Consider the following 22013-nt stretch of genomic DNA (forward strand, 5'->3'; position numbering starts at 1 on the left):
TTTCATCATAAACTAGAAAATAGAATGACATATATATTATGAAGTATTGGAACATAATGAAAACATGGGGAGCAAACATATAATGTATGTTTATTAAAGTGTTCAATAAGTCTCTTACAATTTATTAGAAACAATAAAATGCAAAAGGAAAATTATCTATTTTCTATTTAATTGAGTTGCAATCTAGGCAGATGTCTAGGCAAGCGCCTCAATAGGTCTAAGCGCCATTTTTTAATTTTCAAACGTTTAGGCATTAATCGGGGCGATGGCTAGCCGCTTAGCTCCTAGGGGGGTTAGGCGGCGCTAGGCGGGAATTTTTAAAACATTGCTTAACATTAGTGATTTAATAGATGTTGTAATTTTAAAACGTTAAGTAGTTTGAAATATATTAAAAAAGTTGAGGTCAATTTGAAATCATCACCCCCAAAAAGTTAAATATTTATATATACTAAACCCTAAGTTCATTTATTATTAGAAGGGAACAATGAAAGCTTTACCCTCTTTGATTTACAAAGAGTGGTGGGCAAAAACTGAAAGTTATTATTTTGGTTCTGATACCAAACCTAATGCCCTAAACAAACACAAATGCCAAATTGTGACCAAGAAAGATTTGAAGCCAGTTTTTCGACTTTTCGTTAACTGATTTATCGGTTTCTCAAATGTGGGCCAATTCAGTCAGATTAACAGTTTCAAGAAATTGTAAATTAATCCGACAAACAATTAGATCGATTCGATTAAAAAGCTAGTTGATTTTAGTAATGGTAAAGATCAAAGGAAATGATAAACACACATTTTATTTTTAAATAAACGATATGTTTACAAGGTTTGAAAGAGTGAGCTAAAATTTTACAATAGACTAGCAATAATATAGTTCAAATTCGTCTGATGAAAATTAAACATAAAATTTTTTACTTTACAAATAAATAAAAAATATCACTAAATCGTCATACTAAATGACAATGTACATACATTTTTTCTAAATTTTATTTACCGAGCGGTGAAGTCATAATTAATAATTTTTTTGGGCAATTAGTTAAAAGTCAGAATAACCCTAAGTCGAATAAATGCTTATTGTGAATTACCCATAATGCCCATGCCTTTCCTTTATTATATTCTTGGTGCCGTGAAAACTGTGACTCTGAGTCTGTTACTGCAATAAGTATCAAATAAATGCTTGTACTTCACACATCTCCAGATACATGGAGGATGCGATTTCACTCAACACAAACAGCCCACGTACCCATATAACATAATCAGCATGGTTTTCTGGCAACTGGGTTTCTCCTCGTAATTTCAAATTTCAAAAGCACTTATGAGAAAAGCAATTTTTCGCAAGATCAAATTTAAACACAGTATCAATCTTTGGCCTCACTAAGCACAGTGCATAAGCAGACAGAAGAACAAGAACAAACAAGAGACAAGAAGCCCATTTCCCCATTTATTTAATTGAAGTATTGTCACCGTTTAGTCAAAGGGTAGGTACTATTTTAATGTTTTGCTGTTTGGAAGTATTGTTCTGTGTTCTCCAAACATTTTGTTTTTATACTTGCACAAAATCCTTGTTACTTATCAAGTCTTAATCTGCCCAGCCGCATCTTTGTCACTTTTGAGGTGGACAAAGATTTGAATTTCAGGAGGGAGAATTGGTTAAAGTTCGAGAGAGAGAGAGAGAGAACAAGGAGAAGAATTTTGAGTTGAAAGTTGGGGTCTTTTCAGCAGCAGGAAGTTTGGGTCAATTGTTGACATCTTGCTCTAGCTAATATGTATGCATCTTTCTGCTTTTCTACTTATTTGTTGAGCTAACAAGTAACAACCAACAACCCCCTTTAATTTCTGGTTCTATTTTTTGGTTTTTGATTTCAATTTTGCACCTGCATGTTCTTGTTTTGTTGTGCTTATAATCTTTCTGAGCACTCAGAAAAGTAGGGATCTTTTAATTTTTTATGGGTCGGATTGTGATCAGTGTGAAAAATTGAAAGGAAGGGTCTTTTGGGCAAATGGGGGACCACTGAGATCCGTCCTCTGGAATTGTATCTTCCGTTACTTGTTTCTTTGAGTAATTTAGTTCATCATGTCGCTTAGATTGGAAGCTTTTTCAGTGCAAATAAAACCCCTTTGCCTTCTTTTGACCTGCACTTTTGAATCTCAGTCGGATTATTGTTTAAGTGAAGTCTCATTGAGGTTCTTGCGGATGTCACACTGAAATTTATTCTCCCATTAGAGGGCATCTATCAAAAATAAGTTTTTTTGTTTACTTTTATGGAAAGGAATGTAATATGGGGCAAAAAGCAACCATTTTCTCTCTCCAAAGGACCATTGGAAGACTTTGAGAGGGTAGGTTTGATGATTGCTGTCCTATTAACTCACAATGTAACTACTTTTGACTCCCACTACCACGAGGGTTTAGGAAGTGCCCCCACTTTTGTTCTTTAGCAATTTTGTGTTTTTGCATTTGGTGTCCTACCTCCTTGTGTGCAAAAAACCCTTTACTCTAATGATCGAACCGAATCATTCTGCCTTTTGCTTTTTGTAGAATATCATATCCTCATGATTTTCCAAATTTACTGCTTTTTTTGGAAGCCCTGAATTTCGTGGGATGTGAACTGTAAATTTGTAATTGATTGCTGTAATGGAAGTGCACAAGGTGGTTTGCCAGATTTCCCTTTTTATTATTACAATGATTTGAGGTTGTCGTGTCTTAATTCGAAACCGAATTTCGGGTTAACGATTCTGGTCATGATAATGTTTGTATGGTTGTGTTGAAAATGACTGGTAGCTGTGGCATTCATGAGTTTATTTGTCCCCATATGGCTCACAGGTGCACAGTACCATGTGTTTCTAGTTATACATCTCACTTAGGCTTGGTTCTGAGATATACTCAGATTTTCTTCCCGAAAACATCCTACAACTGTTCATTGAACATTGGAAAAAAAGACAGGTGTTTTACATTTGAAGTGGGATTTGCAGGATGTTGTGATGCTTGTTTGTATGTGTGGGAAGGCATAGCTTCTAGTACCGGAAGCCGAGCTGTTTTGGGTGATCGCTGGATGTGTGTTTATGCGGTGAAAGCCAAACTCCATGATCGCAAGATGTGTGACTCACCGTTTCTGCAAACTGCCTTGAGCCAGTGAGTGTGCATTCATGTTCTTTGATATTTCATTGTGGAGTGGATATTATAAGATATTTCATTGATAATGATTTCTTGTTTTGTTCGATTGCAAATTACAGAAACGTTTCACTTTGTAAGTATTCGCATTCTGGCATCACTAGTAATTCGGAAATTCAGTCGTATGCTGCAAAACAACTTCAGAGTGAGAGCTCATTTTCACAGGTAAGAGCTTGTGGGCATAAACTTGATTTGTGTTTCGGCAAATTCAGGCCTTCTCGAAAACGAATTTGTGCTGTTAGATTAGATTCCCCCTCCTTCTTCCATTCTCTCCTTCTGCTCCATGGTCGATGTCAGTTGCTTCATAATCATGGTCGAAATCTGTGAATTAAAAGTTAAAAATTATGTTAGTAACGAAAGTACATTGGAACCATTCTGACAGTCAAGATTTAGACTAGGAGATGTTTGATTATGCAAGGAAAATAAATTGAGTCTCTTATTTTCATTTTCGAAGCGAGTTTAATTACAAATTCCTTCAGATTTTATTGTTTTTCCTGGTCCGCTATATCTTATGATGTTAGGTACAAAGTTCATTATTTCCTACATGACAGTTCCCATTCTTTAAGATTGATAACGGTCTCGGGTTAGCTTTGTAATATTTCAAATCCTGACTTTTAGGATTTTGGTATAATCGCAATCTTTACAATTTAGGAATTCATTCGGGTCAAAGATCAGTCTAGGTGTTCGTTGTTTGGAATTCTGGTTAATGTGGTTCAAATTAATAACTACATAGCATTTTATTGGACATTATTTGTTATCGAGATTACTGTCTGTTGCTTATGTGGTTTTAAGTCACACTTCCTACTGATGCTAATTTTGATAATTTGTTTAACGTTTAGGTGACCAGTCTCGATGAAGGTATTGGAAGATTTGGGTCGTGCACTAAAAGCAGTGATACTTCCCCTTACAGATTCCAGCTTGAACAGGATGTAAGTTTCCTTCCTACCTGAAAGCAACAAGCAACTATTTGCGTCTGTAATACTATTCGTATGCATCTTCTCTTAGTCCAAAAGTTCTGGGCTGATTTTGGAGTGGTGGGGATTCGCCACTTAAAGTTATATATTATACCAATAAATTTGCTTTTCACTTTCTATATGACTTGTGACTTGGCAGCCAATTGTATAACATTATCAACCAGAGAGCATGCTGTAAATTTGCTCGTCATTTCATGGATGCTACGTCATCCCTTCTCAATGTCTGTTTTGGTCTCAAGGGATTTTTAATTTTACTGCAGTAGATAGCATCTGTTCAAATCTTGCTAAATTCCTAGTTTGGGTTAAGCTAGATAACATGTTATAGTTCCAGTAAATTTCTGAACGCATTACACCCGGGACATGCTAGGCGGCATCGCATTGTTCGATTCTCTTCCAACAGTGTCATATGTTTGCTTATTTAAGGATATCTTTGTTATAGTCACAAATTATAATTAACCTATGGAAGTGCTTCTACTATAGGTACAACAGTTGCAACTGCAGCTGCGAGAAGAACTAGAGCTACATGCTATTCTGCAAAATGCAATTGAGAAAAACACTGTTAAATTTTCCAGTGCGTCGTGCCTCCCTAACTATGTATGTTTCCTTTATCCTACATACTATAGATTTGTCTGCTGCCTAGTCATGGCTCTGAAACGTTATATAAGGTCCCCAAGTTTGTCCCAAAAGCAGTGTATTGGAAAGAGGCAACATCAAACTCATATTCCATACAATGGCACAGATTTTGAGCATGTATGATTTTACACCAAATCTTTGAAAGATTTTAATCCATTAAGTTGAACCTTGTGTTTGTTTTACCTTGAGTTTGAACACTTTCCTTAACTATTCTTTTCCATATTCCATCCCTGCTACCATATTGACGGATCATCCAGGTTTCAGATTGGGATTTTAGGTAGTGAACTAGTCTTCTTCTGTCCCATTTGAACAGGCTCAAGAGCTGCTAAGCAATATTTCTGCACTGGAGGTTACAGTGTCAAAACTCGAACAGGAGTTGGTTGCTTTGCAATTCCAACTTAGTCAAGAAAGAAATGAACGAAGGCTTGCAGAATATCGTCTGAGACATCCATCTCCTCAGTCAACGTCTCCTCACTCCTCTGACATTGTGAAACTACCGGTATGTTGTCTGTTATCATTCTTCCATGCCTTCGTTTTCTTTTGATGTCTTCTAAATTGTTCTAGTATTTTTTTAGTGTCTTGAAAGAAGTAGAGTGAAAACTGAAAATGTTGCTGATGTCAATGCATTGAAAGAGTTTTTATTTTATAGATTTTGTTCTAAATGATATCAAATAGTAAAAGGTAGAGTTATTTTAAGCATCAGAAATTTTTTTTCATCTATAAAATATTTCTGGGTGATCGAAGACCCGTTAGCAGCTCTTTGTTTCAGGCAGCTGATAACCAGCAGTAAGACGTGATGTCATAACATATCGTCTTTACCAAATTCCTTGTAGTGTATTTTAACTTATTTTAACTTCAACCAGATTTCATCTTCTTTGAGGACTTCAGAGCAGTCCAATCGTAAAATACATCATTCCTCTGAAGACGACTCATGTGAAGAGCCGAAGGATCAACAATCAGAACCTAGTGGCAAAACATCTTTACAGTCGGTAACTGAGGTATCTGTTAGTTTTTCATGCTTGGATATTGCTCTCTTTCTCTCTCTCTCTCTCGATAGATTATGTTTTGAGTAATGTTCAGCAAGTTTAAGTGGTAACCCATGGGATAAGTCTTTTTGTGATTCTTATTATCAGAATGTGGTGGACTCCATTGCAAATTGCCATGATATGAAAATGTCGAGGAAGATGGATTCTGAATCTTTTCAACCTGCTGAGCTCAGGAGGCTTCCTAAGGGGATGCGCCCCAAGGGCCTCTGGGATCATCCAAATCAACTGTCAGAGGAGATGGTGAGATGCATGAAAAATATATTCATATCTTTGGCTGATTCAGCTACAACGTCAAAATCTTCAGTGCAAGAGAGCCAATGCTCGTCTATGTCACCACGCGGACATCTTTCCAATTCCTCTTGGTGGTCATCATCTGAACGGTCGGTGATTTCATCATGGGTGCAGAGCCCACAGGTTGACATACATAGTAACTCTGAAGTATTAGCCTCAGAGAATGCCTGTGATCCCTACAAAGTTCGAGGAAAACTGAGTTGGGCGGAGATTGGGAACTATGGATTAGCGACTGAAGTTTCTTGGATGTCAGTTGGGAAGAAGCAATTAGAATATGCTGCAGGTGCGTTGAGGAGATTCAGGTAATACTTTTGTTTTGAATTCTTCTTGTCTTGTTTAGGCAAACATTAATTGATGTTATGCATCAAGAAATTATAGTGTGGAAAAACATGAAATATACTTCAAATGGTCCTGAATTGAAAAATACTTCCAGGAAATTTGCTGGTTCTACCTTTAACTCATCATGCCTTTTACTTTATTGTTTCCCTTCGATTGGGTCAAGTCTTAATGAGGAAACTTTATGAATTCTTAACTTTATCTTGGAATGGCTCAAATTGTTGTTTGAATATAAAGCTAATCAGAAAGGTTTATGCTTTTCTTTCCAAACTTGTAACAGAGTACTTGTGGAGCAATTGGCGAAAGTAAACCCTATCCATTTGAGTTACAATGAGAAGCTTGCTTTCTGGATTAACTTGTACAATGCACTGATCATGCATGTAAGTTTCCTTCATTTACCGTGTATTATATGTCGCATTGGTGAACTTTGCAAAGCATGCATATAGAAGTTATGGAGTTTAATATCTCTTACTGTGAACAGGCTTACTTGGCTTATGGAGTCCCTAGAAGTGACTTGAAGCTCTTCTCTTTGATGCAAAAGGTCTGATTTCTCTGATAATTCTCTCTATAATATGCATTTCTAACGACATTGGAAAAACAATGCCAATTTGGCGATGCCACTGGATTTGCTACTCAACAAAGAATTATTATGTATTGATTGGTGTTGTACTTTCGCAGGCGGCTTACACAGTTGGCGAACATTCTTTCAGTGCAGCTGCTATTGAGTATGTAATTCTGAAGATGAAACCGCCACTCCATAGACCACAAATTGTATGAACTTTGCCTAATGTTTGCTATCAATTAATTTTAACTCTAGTCCTTTAATATACTTCATTCCCTGACTGACAATTGTAGTGAAAAATATCAGGCTTTGCTTCTTGCCCTTCACAAACTGAAGGTCTCAGATGAGCAACGGAAGTCTGCAATTGATACATATGAACCACTTGCAACCTTTGCTTTAAGCTGTGGAATGTACTCTTCACCAGCGGTAATCCCTACAGTTCTTCTATGTGCTCAAGGACAGCTTAATTTTTATTTCCTTTTAGAAGTTGAGCTATATTTTCATGTTTTGACATGAAGTACATAAATGCAGGTAAGAACCTACACTGCTAAAAATGTGAGGGAAGAGCTTCAGGAAGCCCAGCGTGATTTCATTCGAGCTTCAGTTGGGGTGAGCAGCAAGGGGAGGTTGTTGGTGCCAAAAATGCTGCACTGCTTTGCCAAGGGCCTTGTGGATGATTCAAATTTGGCTGTGTGGATATCACATTACCTTCCAACCCACCAAGCTGCCTTTGTTGAACAATGCATGTCACAGAGGCGACAGAGTCTTCTTGGTTCGCGCAACTGTGGGATTCTGCCATTCGACTCACGCTTCCGGTACCTCTTCCTGCCTGACAAAATTCCTTTATGAATGATACCTGGTTTATACTACACTGCCAAATACCTCAGATTAGTCTCTGACATCGAGCTAAAGTTAGCTTGCCCTAAATAACGTGGTGATACAAAAGATCGGACTCGTTGACAATGCAAGTGTAAGCATGCGTGAAGAAAAACCATTCGGTGGCAGTTAGGGTCTTTCACCTCGTAGACCTCATACCCCTCACGGGGTGTTCTACATGTTCATGGATAAGTTAACAGGAGTTGAGACAGAGTGCTTGAAGGTGACTGATATGTATTTGCTTGTATTCTAGAATCGTAAAATAAGAGTTGGCAATAATCGCGGCTGTAAGATTGTTCATTGCTTAAGTTAAACGTAATACGTCTGGTAACTTCACAAATTAATTACTCAGGTCGCACAAGGGCAGGTTAATTACTGTCTAAATGATCGTATTTTTATTTGTCGAAATAACGTGGTTCGTTTGCATAGGAAAAACCAATTAAGGGCGACGTTGTCACCGAGTTGATAAGTTGCATCAGTCATGGTTCTAGTAGTTAACCGGAGTGCTGATGAGTTGAGTAAAATGTAGTCTTCATTTTTTAGACCAAACTGAAGTAGTGAAGTTGGTCTAAGCCTTCGATAAAAACTATGATACATTATCAAGGAACGTGGAAAACTTGTTTAATTCCTAACAAATAAAATAGTAGAAAACCATACACAAACTACGTGAAATTGGGTAAGGGTAAGATGGTCCACTTGTGTTTGTGAACAAACCAGCATAATTTATTTATTTATTTATTTGAAATTATTATTCTATAGTCATAGTGTAGTTGTTCCATCACCACCATAATTTTTAAGACCATATTATTAAGTGAAAGTTTCTTCTATTTGGCATCACACAACCATTAGCAAATCATGATGAGCATGCATGGAATAGTACCAGTGAAAGCTACTTAATTTCTTCTCCAAATATTCTAATCAAAATGTAAGTTTCGTTTAGTTATTACGTTCAATCATCACTAGCTAGTTATTCACTTAATTCAGTAATACTAACTTTTTTATTAGTACTCACAAAGAATAATGCACCAGTTTCAGTTAAACTGTGAAGTATATAAATATATATAGTGAACGGTCAGGAGTTGTTAACCATATTACGGTACTGTTTATTTTAACGAAAAACCACATTTCTACACTAAAAAGTCAATCTTGTTACTATTCACTTTACCCTTTATTTTGTCGTTATCATTAAAACTCAAAGTTTTCAAGCATTTTTCATTAGTTTTCTTTATTATATATGTTTATTTCACCCTTCTGTGTTGGCCTCCCTCAACCACATTAGCAACCAAACCCTCAATCACCACCTTACAAAACTTTAGGGTTTTTTTATTTTTATTTTTTTTATTTTATTTTTTTATTTACCCTAGCTGGAAATGTTGCTTCATCTTCCGAGACAAATTGGGAGAGATGGTGTTGTAAGTGTAGGGTTTTTTGGGTGATTTAGTTTCTAATGTCACAAATGTCATACCAACTGTGATAGGTGAACTACTTCAGTAGCCCCTCCACAAAGTCCCATTTATCTTATTTGGTTTTAGTACTTAAATTAATTAAACTCGATCGGTACTTATTTCTTGAATGATTTCTTAATGATAAGGTAAAGGTTGAACTACTTTATGTCATTCAAATCCCATAAATTAATCAATAAGAAAAAGGGGGTACGTTGATATGATGCTATTCTAATAACCTTTCTTGAGTGCATGAATAATATACCCTAAGTTATACCAACGTACAGCTTCGGGCACCTTCATGTAGCTCAGATTCCTCTTTCAATCAATCCATATAGGTTGTGATGGCCAAACTAAAACCTATAAAATGAAATAAAAATCACTTTTCCAAGATTTTCGTATCCTTAACTTTCTTGATAAACCATATATTTAGACACGCATGCATGATATTATCTGTTAAGTGTGTTTATGACAACTTCGCTCGTCATACCGCCCTGACTACTGAACGATAACATGAACAAAACTATGTACATAATAAGGTGATGCCGTGATGGTATTGGTATAAAAGTGTGTGTCGGCAAGTTTTGCCTTGAAAGTGATAGGATAAGTAGTCTAAGTCATAACCATTTATCTCATTTGCTGCTAATTCGTACGTACAAACTCTCCATGCAGTTGCTAAAAACTAGTAAGACGTACGAAAGTGGCTCACCCGATCCCTCCCAACAGATTTCTTCACTAGCTTATTCTGTGTACAAGCTGGTTTCTCTTTAGATTTTCTGTCTAGTTACCCCTCTATATTTTTTCCCCAATAAAGCAATCTTGTGCTTGTAGTCAAAGAAAAAAAAAAAAAATCATATTAACTTTGAGAGAAATTATGACAAAGATCACTTGGAACCAAAAAAACATAGTTGTATAATTTATAGTCTGGCAACATACCTGATTGACTTTTGCATGAAGCAGTGTGGTACGAATTAGTATCACAATATAAACATTTATTTGACAAATATGTACGTTCAAACTAAGATTTATTTATTTATTTTTAATACAGTGATTTATTTACACTAAGAATAAAAAAATAAATTGGTATCATGTCATCGATTAATAGAACCTACAACATCTCATTTACAAGTAAAAAAAAAAATGGGAGACTTTGGATGCAGTCCCTAACTATCAATATTCTTTTACTGAAGCATTGTTGGTTTTCAATTTTTGATTGAAGTCCTTGAAATTAATGTAATAAATTATTTCTATGTATGTTACTATATTTTTTAAATTAAAAATTGAAATTTATAGTTGTTTATATTAATGAAATTTTAAATAAAAATCCATAATTTGTGGGGTTAAAAATATTAAAATATAAAATTATACTATCGTGTGTATGTGTATGTATGTATGTATATGTATATATATATACACACACATATATAAACATGGGTACATTCATCAAAATCAACAAAAAAAAATTGTACCAAAACATGGGTACATTCTTCAAAACCACACAAAAAAAGTAATAGATATTAGGCTTAATAACATTAGTAAATTTCTTCGATTAAACTTGATATAGATACATTCTCAAATCAAAAGAAAAGAATGTGCCCATATAAGTTTAAAAATGGATTAGAAAAAAATTGAATAGGTTTTATATATAAAAAAAAAGGGTACATTTTACATAGAACAAATTGGTATATTTAAGAATGGGTACATTTTATTTCACGCCCCGATCCCGACATACGGCCAGGATCGATACGTGACGTCAACAAGTATCTATATATATCTAACATACCTCATCTCCTGAATATGTACCAAGCGCAACTCAAGATTCAGATTGCATAGAAATCTTTGTAAACTTTATGGCTGCATCTAACCTCCTCGTTAGATTGCCTACATACCCTAAAAAGGGATCAAGTCATTCATAGTTTACTATTCACTACAATTGTCATATATCACAATCCGTTTAAACTGTAAGGCCTAACATTTTCTCATTCAATCGTTAGAACTTGACAAGCATGAAATTCCTAGACTTAGGGCTACAAAACAAACCCACATGAAAATCATGATTTCCCTTCCATCCATCATATAAGTCATTATGTCTCAACATGATACCGCAATTCACAACATATATCATATCAAAGAACCAACGAAGCACAATACCGTTCTCTACTAATTTGACCAAAATAATAACAATCATATCCATATCTTCTAAATTCATACTTTATGAAATCATAATCGAATCGTAAAAAATCCCGAAGGAGTCACCCAGACATCCACCAGCTTATACAACGGATAATTACTTATACAAAACAACAACAAAGCCTTTTCTCATTAAGTGGGGTCGGCTATATGAATCCTAGAACGACGGATAATTGCTTATACTCTTCTATAATTTAGAAGTAATATTTTTACCTTGATTAAATAGAGGGGATCTTTAATGTAGGTAGACAAATTAATTAACAATTTGATGGAAAATTGGACTGCAAAGAGAAGTGGAATGAGATTAATATCAACCATAGATGACTAATATTGATATTAACCATACATATCTGTTTGGACCCAAAATTACACCATCGGCTCAAATAATCAAGGCCATTGGATGATTAGAGATTTTTCTTAACATTAGTATTGTTTTTTTTATCATAGTAATTATCTTGAAAATATGTACAGAGTTGTGATACGCGTAAAGCTCTATGCATAAGAGGTTATGTGAAATGCCGTGCAGCATTAGAGTCATATCTTACATGCAAAACCACATGGAACAATACCACAAGGATGCAATTAATATTGGATGATCAGCATGTGGATATGCCTTTTGGATTAGTCAAAATGAGGTGATTTGATGGGATCAGGGTGGTTTTGCAGATAATGCAAAACTATCAACCATGGTATTTTAATTATCATGCATGCATGGTTACACTTGGACCAATATAGTGGAGAAAGAGAGGTTTCGGTTGGAATATGATGCATTCATTTGGTTAGCCACGTATGTGGGAAGATATATTTAATCTTTTCAAGGAAAATTAAGAGATAGCCTTTATCATATCTTGGAGATATTGGACGGCTAAGGTGATGGGACACAAGTTTGAGTTAAGTGATGTTCTACAAAGTTAGAGCGACAATTGGACTCTACAAAGCTATCAAGCCGTGCCAAGCAAAAGATAGCTACTATAAATACAGAGTCGTAGACAACATTTGGGGGCCCCTCCAATTCAACACACAAATTGCCCTGCGTAAACCTCTCAAACATCTTGAGATTTTTATTTTCTTTTTTCGCTAACACACCTTTAGTTTGGATAAACAGCACTGCGAAGGCAACCGGTGACATCTTCAGTTTGGATAAACAGCACTGTTGTTGTAGAATCAGCCGTTCCCGGAGCACCTTTAGTTTGGATAAACAGCACTGCGTCAAGGCCGACTGGTTATCTATCCAAGTCTCGGTCAAGAAGGATTTTCGAATCCTTATTGGTAGAGGTTATATCATTAACCATCTCGGAGAAGTGAGGTGTTACAGGTTACTACATTCGGCACATTGAAAGCCGAATTTGATATTGAACTTCATAGAACTAGCAGCCTTGTATTTAGGCTCGAGAACCCGAAGGCCGAGACGTGTTTCTTCCTTGACCGCAGTTGCAAGATCTAGAAGTCAGTAACGCGTTCAACGCAGCATCAACAAATTTTACTCCTCGGCTGAGCTTGGCCGACGAGTTGGCACGCCCCGCATCAACCGAAGGACATAGTTAACTCATTAGTTACTCGGCCTGCGCGCCACTTAGGCTTAGTAGTTTTTAGGGTCAACAACATCCAAGCAAACCAAAAGTCTCTTGCATGATTTTGATAAAAAGAAGATACAATATATTGCAGCAAGAGCTAGATTACTGGTAAGGAATAATGAAATAGCCAGGCAACACTACTTGATTATATCTAAATTTACCTAATTAAGATAATCAAAAGTCAAGGGCCTTAACACATGAGCAGCCTCTTTCTCCATCAACTCCACCTGCCCCTTCATCATGTGCATGTACACAATCCAGTCACCATTAGCAACTGGACTTGGCATTGGCATGACATACCCAGCACTGCCTCCCCACGGGAAATGGTACGACCCGAAAACAGGCGAGCCCCACCCGAAATCCACCTTGGAGCTGGGGAACCGTTGGCCGGACGACACAAGAAATGCTGGCCCCTCATTGCTCCCACTGTCGTATATTTTGGTCAAGCATGGCACTGGTCTATGAGCCTCAACCCAATCTATCAACCCCAAAAAATGTTCCTTGGTCACAGCACATTCCAAAAAATCATGGACTTCCTCAGCTACCCAACTCAGTGGCTTCTCTGTTAGGTCTTCAATATTTTCCCCACCAAATGGAATAGACAGCACATTTCCAAAGTATGCAGCCATTAGAGTTGCATGGTCGTTTTGGTAATTTCCCTCACTTAATCTTGTCCGTCCATCAACAACAATGCCCATTTTACATAATTTTTGGGCACGATCATTACTAGTGTCACATTTTGCTACCATTTTCCACAAGAATGCACAGAAGGACTCGAGCTTGGTCCTTTTGTAGCCATTGGAGGTAGCTAGGGCTTGGAGATTTTCAAGCTGCTCGGATGTGATATAGTATATGCGGCTGATGAGATGGTCATGATCATCAGTAGTACGGCCTTTACTGGGAGGCGGCAACGCCGTGATGGGCATGTACATGTCGTTTAGGGAGGGGTCGATGTGACCAGGACGACGAGGGTTAAGCAAGGAACGACGAAAAGTTGGTTGGATGGTGAGGGATTTGGACTGAGCCATCTCAGCCCATGAGACCAGAAACATGTTGGTTGAGTAGGCATCTGCTATGCGATGATCAAATGTGCATGCCACCACCACACCACCACAGTTGAGCTCAGTTACCTGTAATTTAACAATAATGCTATTCTTACCATCTTATTATACCACATTTAGTATACCACATGATGTGGAAGCTTAGGTGTCAACCTAGGTGGAATTTCTATTTATTTTATTTTTGCTTAAACCCTACCCGTTCAACTTCCCTGTTAGATACGTTTCATCTCTCCACCTGATTTGAGTCCAACAGATGATAATTCCAATGAAAATTCAAGCCAAAACCTTCGACATCGGGATATAACATGGAATGAAATTTTCATTCCTATAGAGGATTAGGAAAAGATTTTGGTGCTAACCAAAGGTCCATGAAGAAAGAGTAAAAGAGGTTGTCTTCCAAATCTTCTTCCATTCGGAAAATCCTCAACAGTAGAACAGAAAGGAAAATATCGTATCCAATCCTTTTCAGATTTTTGTTCAATGTTACTGGAATTAAAAACCTATGAAATCCAATGTTTGGCTAGAAGGCATAAACCATTAAAATTGCAAACTTGATTTGGTGGCAGAGCAAAACAATCACTGGGAGCACCATTAGGATATTCGGTCAATTGGCAGTGATTAAGGGGGTCGAGCACCATCAATCATCAGGTGAAGGAAGGTGAAATTGGAGAGCGAAGAGGGAGGAGGCCCCATCGGTGAGGCTTGAAAACGGGAGCAAGTAGGTTTCATTATTATTTTTTAATTATTTTATTAATAAAAATCATTGAGTAAAATCGTAAATATCCACCTTAGTTGACATGGGATTTTTTTAACTGATGTGGATGTCCATCTCAATTGCCACATAAGATGATATAAAATTATGGTATATTTAGATGGTAAGAATAACATTACTCGCAATTTAATTTGTTTCCACAATGTTAGGAATTTCTTTTTTAAATAAAATAAAATATAATTATTTTTAACTGAAAATTGTTTATTTTTTGGGTTTTTTTTTGGGGGGGGGGGGGGAGCGCGGGGTGGGTGTTCAATTCTCGGAGTATTTTATAACCCAAAGCACCATAGAGTTTTTTATGGTAAGTATATAGAAAAAGAAGTCGTAGTATTCACACACATTTTTTATTTTTCATACACTTTTGTTAATTTTTGTCTATTGGTATTCTTCAATTCATTCGATTCAATGGCCGAAAACTGAAAGAGGTGTGTGAGAGGTAAAAATAGGTGTGTTGATTGCACCATTCTTAAAAAAATTGTCCTTCTCGCATGGTGTTGGAAATATTTTGTCAAAGCGAATCATCCGTGGTTAGGAAAAAATAAAAATTTGGTGAGTTAAAAACTTGGTGAGTGCATTGTAGATCAAGTGACAGGTACTGTTCCTTTAAAATATGTTACGTGTTAGAAGTTCATATTCATAATTACATTCCATAATACATGCACATTTCAACTACACAGTAGAAACGTTCGAAACATGTAACAGGAAATGACATGATAGTTAGGTACAAACCTGGACAGCCAAGACGCCATGCTTCTTCTTGGGCACCAGCTTGCCCTCAATGCTATGATCAGGGTCATAAAAGTTGAGCTCCTTAAGCTCAATATCTGCAAACGCTTCGGTGAAATCAACGCCACGGTTGTTGCATAGAATCTCAGGCTCCCCGTCAGAGTTAGGTACCACCTCACCGGAGAAGGCGTAGAAAGTCACAAGAGCTTGAGCCATGGCCTTCTTCAGAACCCCAACCATGGACCCAAAGCTCATGCTTTGCTTATTTTTGTAGCAAAAGAAAACTCCCACGTCCAAAGGTGGCAAAAGCAAGTCAAGGTTGGAGAGTGGTAGCCAATACTCTTGCAGTGGCAAGGCACCTGCCACCACTTCTTGGTTGCTCGTCGTCACCTTGAACTCTCCTCTCTCCATGTTTTTAAGTGATTATTTAACTGCTATATGGTTAATTTAGTTTTTGTGAGCAAAAGAGTAGAAGAGAAGGACTGAATTTATAAGGAGGAATTGGAGAGTGAAGTGACGTTATAGCCAATAGGATCTTAAGGGGACGTTTGGAAGGGGGAAAAGGAAGAGCTAGCTAGCTAGGTAGCCAAGCCGACAACCCTCCACATTTTTTCTTACTTTTCTTAAGGGTAGTATAAAGAGAAAAAAACCCCTGAAATACGTAAAATATTTTGGAGTAATGTATGTGGCGTAAATGGTTCAAGTCTCAGATATGAGTCAACATCTACTACTAGAAAATATCATTTTACCGACAAAAATCGATGGTAAGATCTATAATCCTACGTAACTCATTCTGGAAGATCCGCACTTCGGATTTCGGATCCGTAACTTCTAAAGATCCACATTATGCTTCTAGAATAACATACTAAAATCTTACCACAATCCGACGGTCGGATCTCCGCCACTCACAAATTCATGTGGCAGTCAATTAGCCGATTAACTATGAAACTACATTAAAACATTAAATTTCACTAAACGGATGTCAAAAATGGTTTCAGAACGTCGAATTATCCTAAGTTAGATCCTGGGTCAAAACCCGAAAAGAATCAACAAAAATCAACGGTCAATGCAAGGAATATTCTGAATATTCCTCTTCTTCAACCTCTCCGGTCGCCGAATTTTGCAGATTTTGCAGATTTTCTGGCAATCTTTAGAACTCCATATCTTACTCATTTCTCAACCAAATTCAACCCATAATATACCAAAATGAAGTTAGAGAAGTTTAGAACAATATTATATCTGCTTGGAGTCCAAAAGGTGGCCGAAAAATGGTGTGAAAGACGGCTGTCGCAGAAAAAAAACTGGGTTCTCGCCAGAATTTCTGGTCAACCTTTAAAGATCCATAACTTTGTCAATGCTCAACGAAATTGAGTGATTCAAAAACGAAAATCATAGTTTGGAACGAGACGAACAGATTGGCACCTTTTTCAACGGCTAAATAGCCGTATTTTGGCCAGAAAATAGTCTGGAAGGTCACGGGTTCGCCGAAAACTGGGCAAACCTTAAATTGTTATAACTTTCTCATTTTTCAACCAAATCACACGATCCAAACATGAAAATTTATATAATCAATCACAGGAATCGATTTATACCTGTTTTAAGTTCAAAAGATGGCTGAAAATTGTCTGAATCATGCCCAGAAGTCTCGGCCCAAAACCTTGTTCTTCGAACTCGTGTTTCGGGTTCGTTTTCAATGAAACAAAAATCACAACGGAGTTTATGGTGGTGAGGACATGCAGATAATGGTGGTTTTGGTGTTCAACAAGCCAAAATTTTGGTGGTGGTGGTGGTTTGTTCCACGGGAAGAAAGGGAGAGCCGAGAAAGAGTGAGAGAACTTTCTAGAGAAAGAGAACGGGAGGGAAAAGGAAGGAGGGAGAGAGTTCCAGAATTTTTGGGTGCCCACGTGGCACTCACCCAATAGTTAGACAAAAATATCACATGTCTAATTAATTATCAACTTACCAAAATATCTTAAACGTTCAAAACCTCATAAAATCTTTGTTATAATTCCGAATCACATTCTGCTTGTACCCACGCGTTCGTAGCGATGAGTACTACAAGGATACGCTAAGAAAATAGATCTTACATGACATGACAAGGTGGTCAAACAAAGTCAACGCATTTGCCTCAAAGGGTATTTTCATAAATTCACTTATTAAAATTATAAAGACAGTAAAATTGGGAACGGACCGTTACATTTTACATCACATGTTTAACACTTTTATTTTGTTTTAAATTTAAAATAAATTCATAAGATTTTTAAAAAATATTTTGTAAAGTACTATGGAGTTGTAATTATTTAATCATTCATCTCATTCTATAAAAATTTGCATGTGTCATCAGAGCATTGCAGTGACCTGCCATAGAACCCAAGAGCTTTGAGCTCTAACTCTCAATCTCAGGTGTGATGGAAATGAATGTTATGTTGAGTTTAAACTTGAATCCGTGTGTTTTTAGCCCTGTTATCCTCTGCAAATGCATGCATGTCTTCCTCGACGACAAACTCTGGCGACCTCTGTGGCTTTCCCCGACCAAACCACGGTGAGTTAGCCATCAAGAAAGGAACCATTCTCTTCTTCTCGTTGAGAAGTATGATTTTTGTTTTTGAATCACTCGATTTCGTTTGAATATGGAAGAAGTTATGAACGTCTAAAGTTTACCCAGTTTCGGGCGACCTCCAAGGCTTTCGAGCCATTTTTCGAACAAATAAAAGTGAGTTAGCCATCTAGCAGGTACCATTCTCTTCGCCTCGTTGAGAAGTACAATTTTCATTTTTGAATCACTCAATTTCGTTGAGTTTTGACAAAGTTATGGAAGTTTAAAGTTTGTCCAGTTTTCCGGCTAGTTACCCAATTTCCAACGGACCAGTTGCATTTCAGGCCATTTTCCGGCCATCTTCGGCCACTTTTTGAACTCCAAATATGTACAATCTTGTTCTACATTCTCCTAGCTTCGTTTTGATATATTATGGGCAAAATTTGGTTAAGAAATGAACCCGTTATGACCATTTGAAGTCCCAGCCATCCCTTTCCAAATTCCGGTGGTTTACATTCAGAAATAGTGTGCATTATTACATTGTAGTTCCATAAATGATGTGAGTTATTTTGGTTCACTTTTATAAATAGTGTGGGTTATTTTGTTGTAGTTCAGGAAATAGTGGTTCACTTCATAAATAGTATTGGTTATTTTGTTGTAGTTGAATAAATAATATTTGTTTTTGGCCAAATTTTTTTTGTGGTCCCGTGGTGACACACCACTTTCAATGTTATCCTTGTGATGAAAAGGTTGTTAATTAAACTCCCTGGTGAGCCCTGTTAGCAATTGAGGTCCAAATCCAAACTTCCATTAGTCTTTCGTTAAAAACACTCATGTGACTCTCACATGGATTGGTCAAATACATCATTTCAATCCAAATTATATCTTATTCCATAGACATCTAGTATGACTTAGGTATACGCTTGTTCTTTCTGGGTGAGTTATGACATACACTTGTTTTTCTTGTGAGTTAAAAAGTTGGCATCTGATTCCAGTGCACAAAGCAAATTGAAACAAGTGAAAATGAGAGATAATTTACAAGAATAACTTAAAGAATTAAAGACAATAGGTGAACGACATTTCAGTTATGCATTCAGACGAGTGAAAGGCATTGCAGAATTAAAGAATTGAAGACAATGGGTGAAAGGCAATGCAGAAAATTCAATTTTCACGTCTGCCCTCTGCAATATGAACTTCAAGAGCATAAGAAACTTAAATAATTAAAATTCAAAGAAGATTAAGAAAAAAAATTGAAAGGTTGTGTACTAGCCAACTATAGCGTGCATCAAACCACACTACTAATTAAAGACAAAATTGAAGGGCATATATGCATTCGGACTGGTACAAATTGATACAAGAATGAAAATTCAACTAAGACTAAGACTCTAACTCATGATCAAAGACGTGTTGGCATTGAAAAAAAAAAACAATGGTTTATTAGAAGTATTATGATTTCCAAAAGAAATTAAATCATACCTAAGAAATTATACACGGCTTCACTTTCACCTCTTCTCCTAGCCATTGACGTGGTTTTACAGGTTTAGTTTCACTCTTGATATTCAAGCTTTTTTCTATGAAATCTAATTTCTGTTAAACCCTAACTCATATTAGATGTCCATGGAATATGATGTAATTTGAATTGAAATGGCGAATTTGACCCTCCATTGATACTCATGTGAGTTTATTTAACGGAAGACTAATGAAAGTTTAGATTTGGACCTCAATTACTAATAAGGCTCACCACGAGGGTTTAATTAAAAGCTTTTTCATCACAAGGGGCACATTGAAAATGTCGTGTCACAAGGACCATGAAAAAAAATTGGCCTTTGTTTTTCTCTCTTCCATAAACATTATGGGTTATTTTGGTTCGGTTTCATAAATATTTTTTATATTGATTACATAGTATTCTACCATCATTGTTAATCACACTCCATATTATCATTAATCATAATTTGCTCACATAAATTGTTAAGGACTTGTAGCGTAAGTGGTTTGATTCTCAACATTCCCTCTATGTAAACCTCTTGCATTTGTTATACAAAAGTAAAATATGGTTGCTTCTTTTAAAATTGAATGAATGAGTTTAAAATAAAGGAAAAGAAGAAACAACAAAATTGGACATTGCTGATGACAAAAAAGTTATGGATCTATTGAATTTACAATTAGAACATATTGTTTCAAGAAAATAAAACAATAATAATAATTAAGCATCTTGATCTTAATCAACAAGCACATTGTGATAATAATTGATCATATTGTAAGGCCTAGTTTGGTACTGAGGTGATTCTGAAAAAAGGTAGGAGCTGTTATTGTGTTTGGTAAACATTCAGCTTCAGCTTTTTTTCATAGTTTTGGATGAAAAAAAAGTCAAAAACAAAAAGCTGCAAAACCCAGCTTTGAAAAATCGGTTTTTTTCACATCTGTTTTATATAAAAGTTTACCAAACACTATAATACTGCTTTTTTTTTCAAAAGCACTTTTACAAAAAAAGTTTACCAAACACTCTGCTGCTTTATTTCACAGTTGTTTATTTTTACAGCACAGCAGAAGTAGTTTTTTTCATAACACAGCAATACCAAACCAACCCTAAGTAGGGTCAACATAATCAAGAAATGACTTTACAGGGACCCTCGTTCCATTCAGCTCTACGTTCATTGTCTTTCCAAGGCAACGTTTTCGCATCGACCTGATTTCAATCCGGCTGAAAGTACTCCCGGTGCTGTTGAATTCGCAACTGCATCATAGTGGGTTGTAGCACCTCTAATCTACTGACACAGTCGATAAATTAGCTTTCATGGAGACAATGTATTATTTTATGAGGATAAACAAAATGTATGAAAGTATTACATGATAAAAAGTGCCACTGGGAAACGAAGGCCCTGAGTTTTGGTGACGGAACTTAATAAAAAATGCATACATTTCTAACCTCGTCCAAAAGTCCAAAAACAAAACTTAATAACAAAATAATTAACCAACTATAGATGACGTTATTCTTTATTATGAATTTATAAATGGAGAATGCATCAATATAATGGGAAGCCTAAGCCTGAGCCTTCGGTATCTACAAAAATATGCGGCAATGTCCAAATCTTGGTAATCCGTGAAATTTCAAGATTGTGCTTTAGTCTCCTTCATCCTCCTTTTATGCTTGTAAACTTTACGATTGTGTTCAAGAGGTCTAAGGTAATCAATTAAATGGTTAAGATGATATGATGGGAGTATAGACGAACCTAATTCGGAGTGCGTGAGGTTACATCTTGGGTTGTTGAGCACTTTGACCATTAGCCCCATCAAATTCACCAATCTTTTGTGCCTAACCTTCGCAACCATAGCCGCCTGCGCCTACTTCCAGAAACAATACAAACAACTCCATCAGCTCAGAAACTCACAATTTCCCCTAATTATAAAATCAAGAATTGAAACGAAAAGAAAGGGGAAAAAAAAAAGAAAAAAAAAGAAGAATGTGGAGTGTATAAGATTTGAGAAATGTGGAGTGTATAGGGTGTATATAGAAAATGTAAGGTGTATATTGAGAATGTGGGGTGTGAGGGTATTATGAGAAAGTATACGTTAAGATAATTTTTAATTGAAAAAGCAAATATGAAGTGTATTAAGTAGGTAGAGTTTATTCAAGAATTTATGGAGTGTTAATATAATAAGCTAAAATATTTTGTTTACGCCGGATATAAGACTTTATTTTCCAACATATAAAATCTCATCTCTACATTAATACGCGTACGTGTGTCATATCTATGTAAAAGCAGCTCTAGCGGGAGCTGGAGCCCAATGGACCAGCGACTTTGATGACCCAAAAGCCCCAACTTCTTG

At 36.4% G+C, this 22013-nt stretch overlaps 2 protein-coding genes across 3 annotated transcripts; one reads left to right on the forward strand and one right to left on the reverse strand.

Moving 5' to 3' along the window:
• Positions 1–2477: 2477 nt before the first annotated feature.
• Positions 2478–8259, forward strand: LOC137740025 (uncharacterized). Of its 2 annotated transcripts, XM_068479812.1 has the most exons (13): positions 2478–2644; positions 2968–3127; positions 3229–3331; positions 4006–4095; positions 4621–4734; positions 5087–5272; positions 5637–5771; positions 5907–6412; positions 6727–6826; positions 6928–6987; positions 7125–7217; positions 7315–7434; positions 7540–8259. In XM_068479812.1, the coding sequence occupies exons 2-13, from the start codon at positions 3048–3050 to the stop codon at positions 7855–7857; spliced, it is 1905 nt and encodes a 634-aa protein (XP_068335913.1). In that variant the 5' UTR covers positions 2478–2644; positions 2968–3047; the 3' UTR covers positions 7858–8259. The 2 variants fall into 2 exon arrangements, with proteins under 2 accessions (XP_068335913.1, XP_068335912.1); XM_068479811.1 differs by lacking the exon at positions 2478–2644 and having other exon boundaries at positions 2863–3127.
• A 4957-nt stretch (positions 8260–13216) lies between these two features.
• Positions 13217–16092, reverse strand: LOC137741070 (coniferyl alcohol acyltransferase-like). The gene is made up of 2 exons (XM_068480875.1): positions 15653–16092; positions 13217–14220 (listed from the first exon to the last, which is right to left on the reverse strand). Exons 1-2 carry the CDS (start codon positions 16058–16060, stop codon positions 13252–13254), a joined length of 1377 nt encoding a protein of 458 aa, XP_068336976.1. The 5' UTR covers positions 16061–16092; the 3' UTR covers positions 13217–13251.
• Between the last annotated feature and the right edge of the window lie 5921 nt (positions 16093–22013).

The sequence above is a fragment of the Pyrus communis genome, chromosome 7 (genome assembly GCF_963583255.1).
Source record: "Pyrus communis chromosome 7, drPyrComm1.1, whole genome shotgun sequence".
Classification (NCBI taxonomy): domain Eukaryota; kingdom Viridiplantae; phylum Streptophyta; class Magnoliopsida; order Rosales; family Rosaceae; genus Pyrus; species Pyrus communis.

Coding starts and splice junctions, on each gene's coding strand:
- LOC137740025 (XM_068479812.1), top strand. CDS start 3,048: ATGTGTGTTTATGCGGTGAAAGCCAAACTCCATGATCGCAAGATGTGT. Junction 3,128..3,228: donor CTGCAAACTGCCTTGAGCCA/GTGAGTGTGCAT, acceptor TGCAAATTACAG/AAACGTTTCACTTTGTAAGT. Junction 3,332..4,005: donor GTGAGAGCTCATTTTCACAG/GTAAGAGCTTGT, acceptor TTTAACGTTTAG/GTGACCAGTCTCGATGAAGG.
- LOC137741070 (XM_068480875.1), bottom strand. CDS start 16,060: ATGGAGAGAGGAGAGTTCAAGGTGACGACGAGCAACCAAGAAGTGGTG. Junction 14,221..15,652: donor ATGGCGTCTTGGCTGTCCAG/GTTTGTACCTAA, acceptor GTTAAATTACAG/GTAACTGAGCTCAACTGTGG.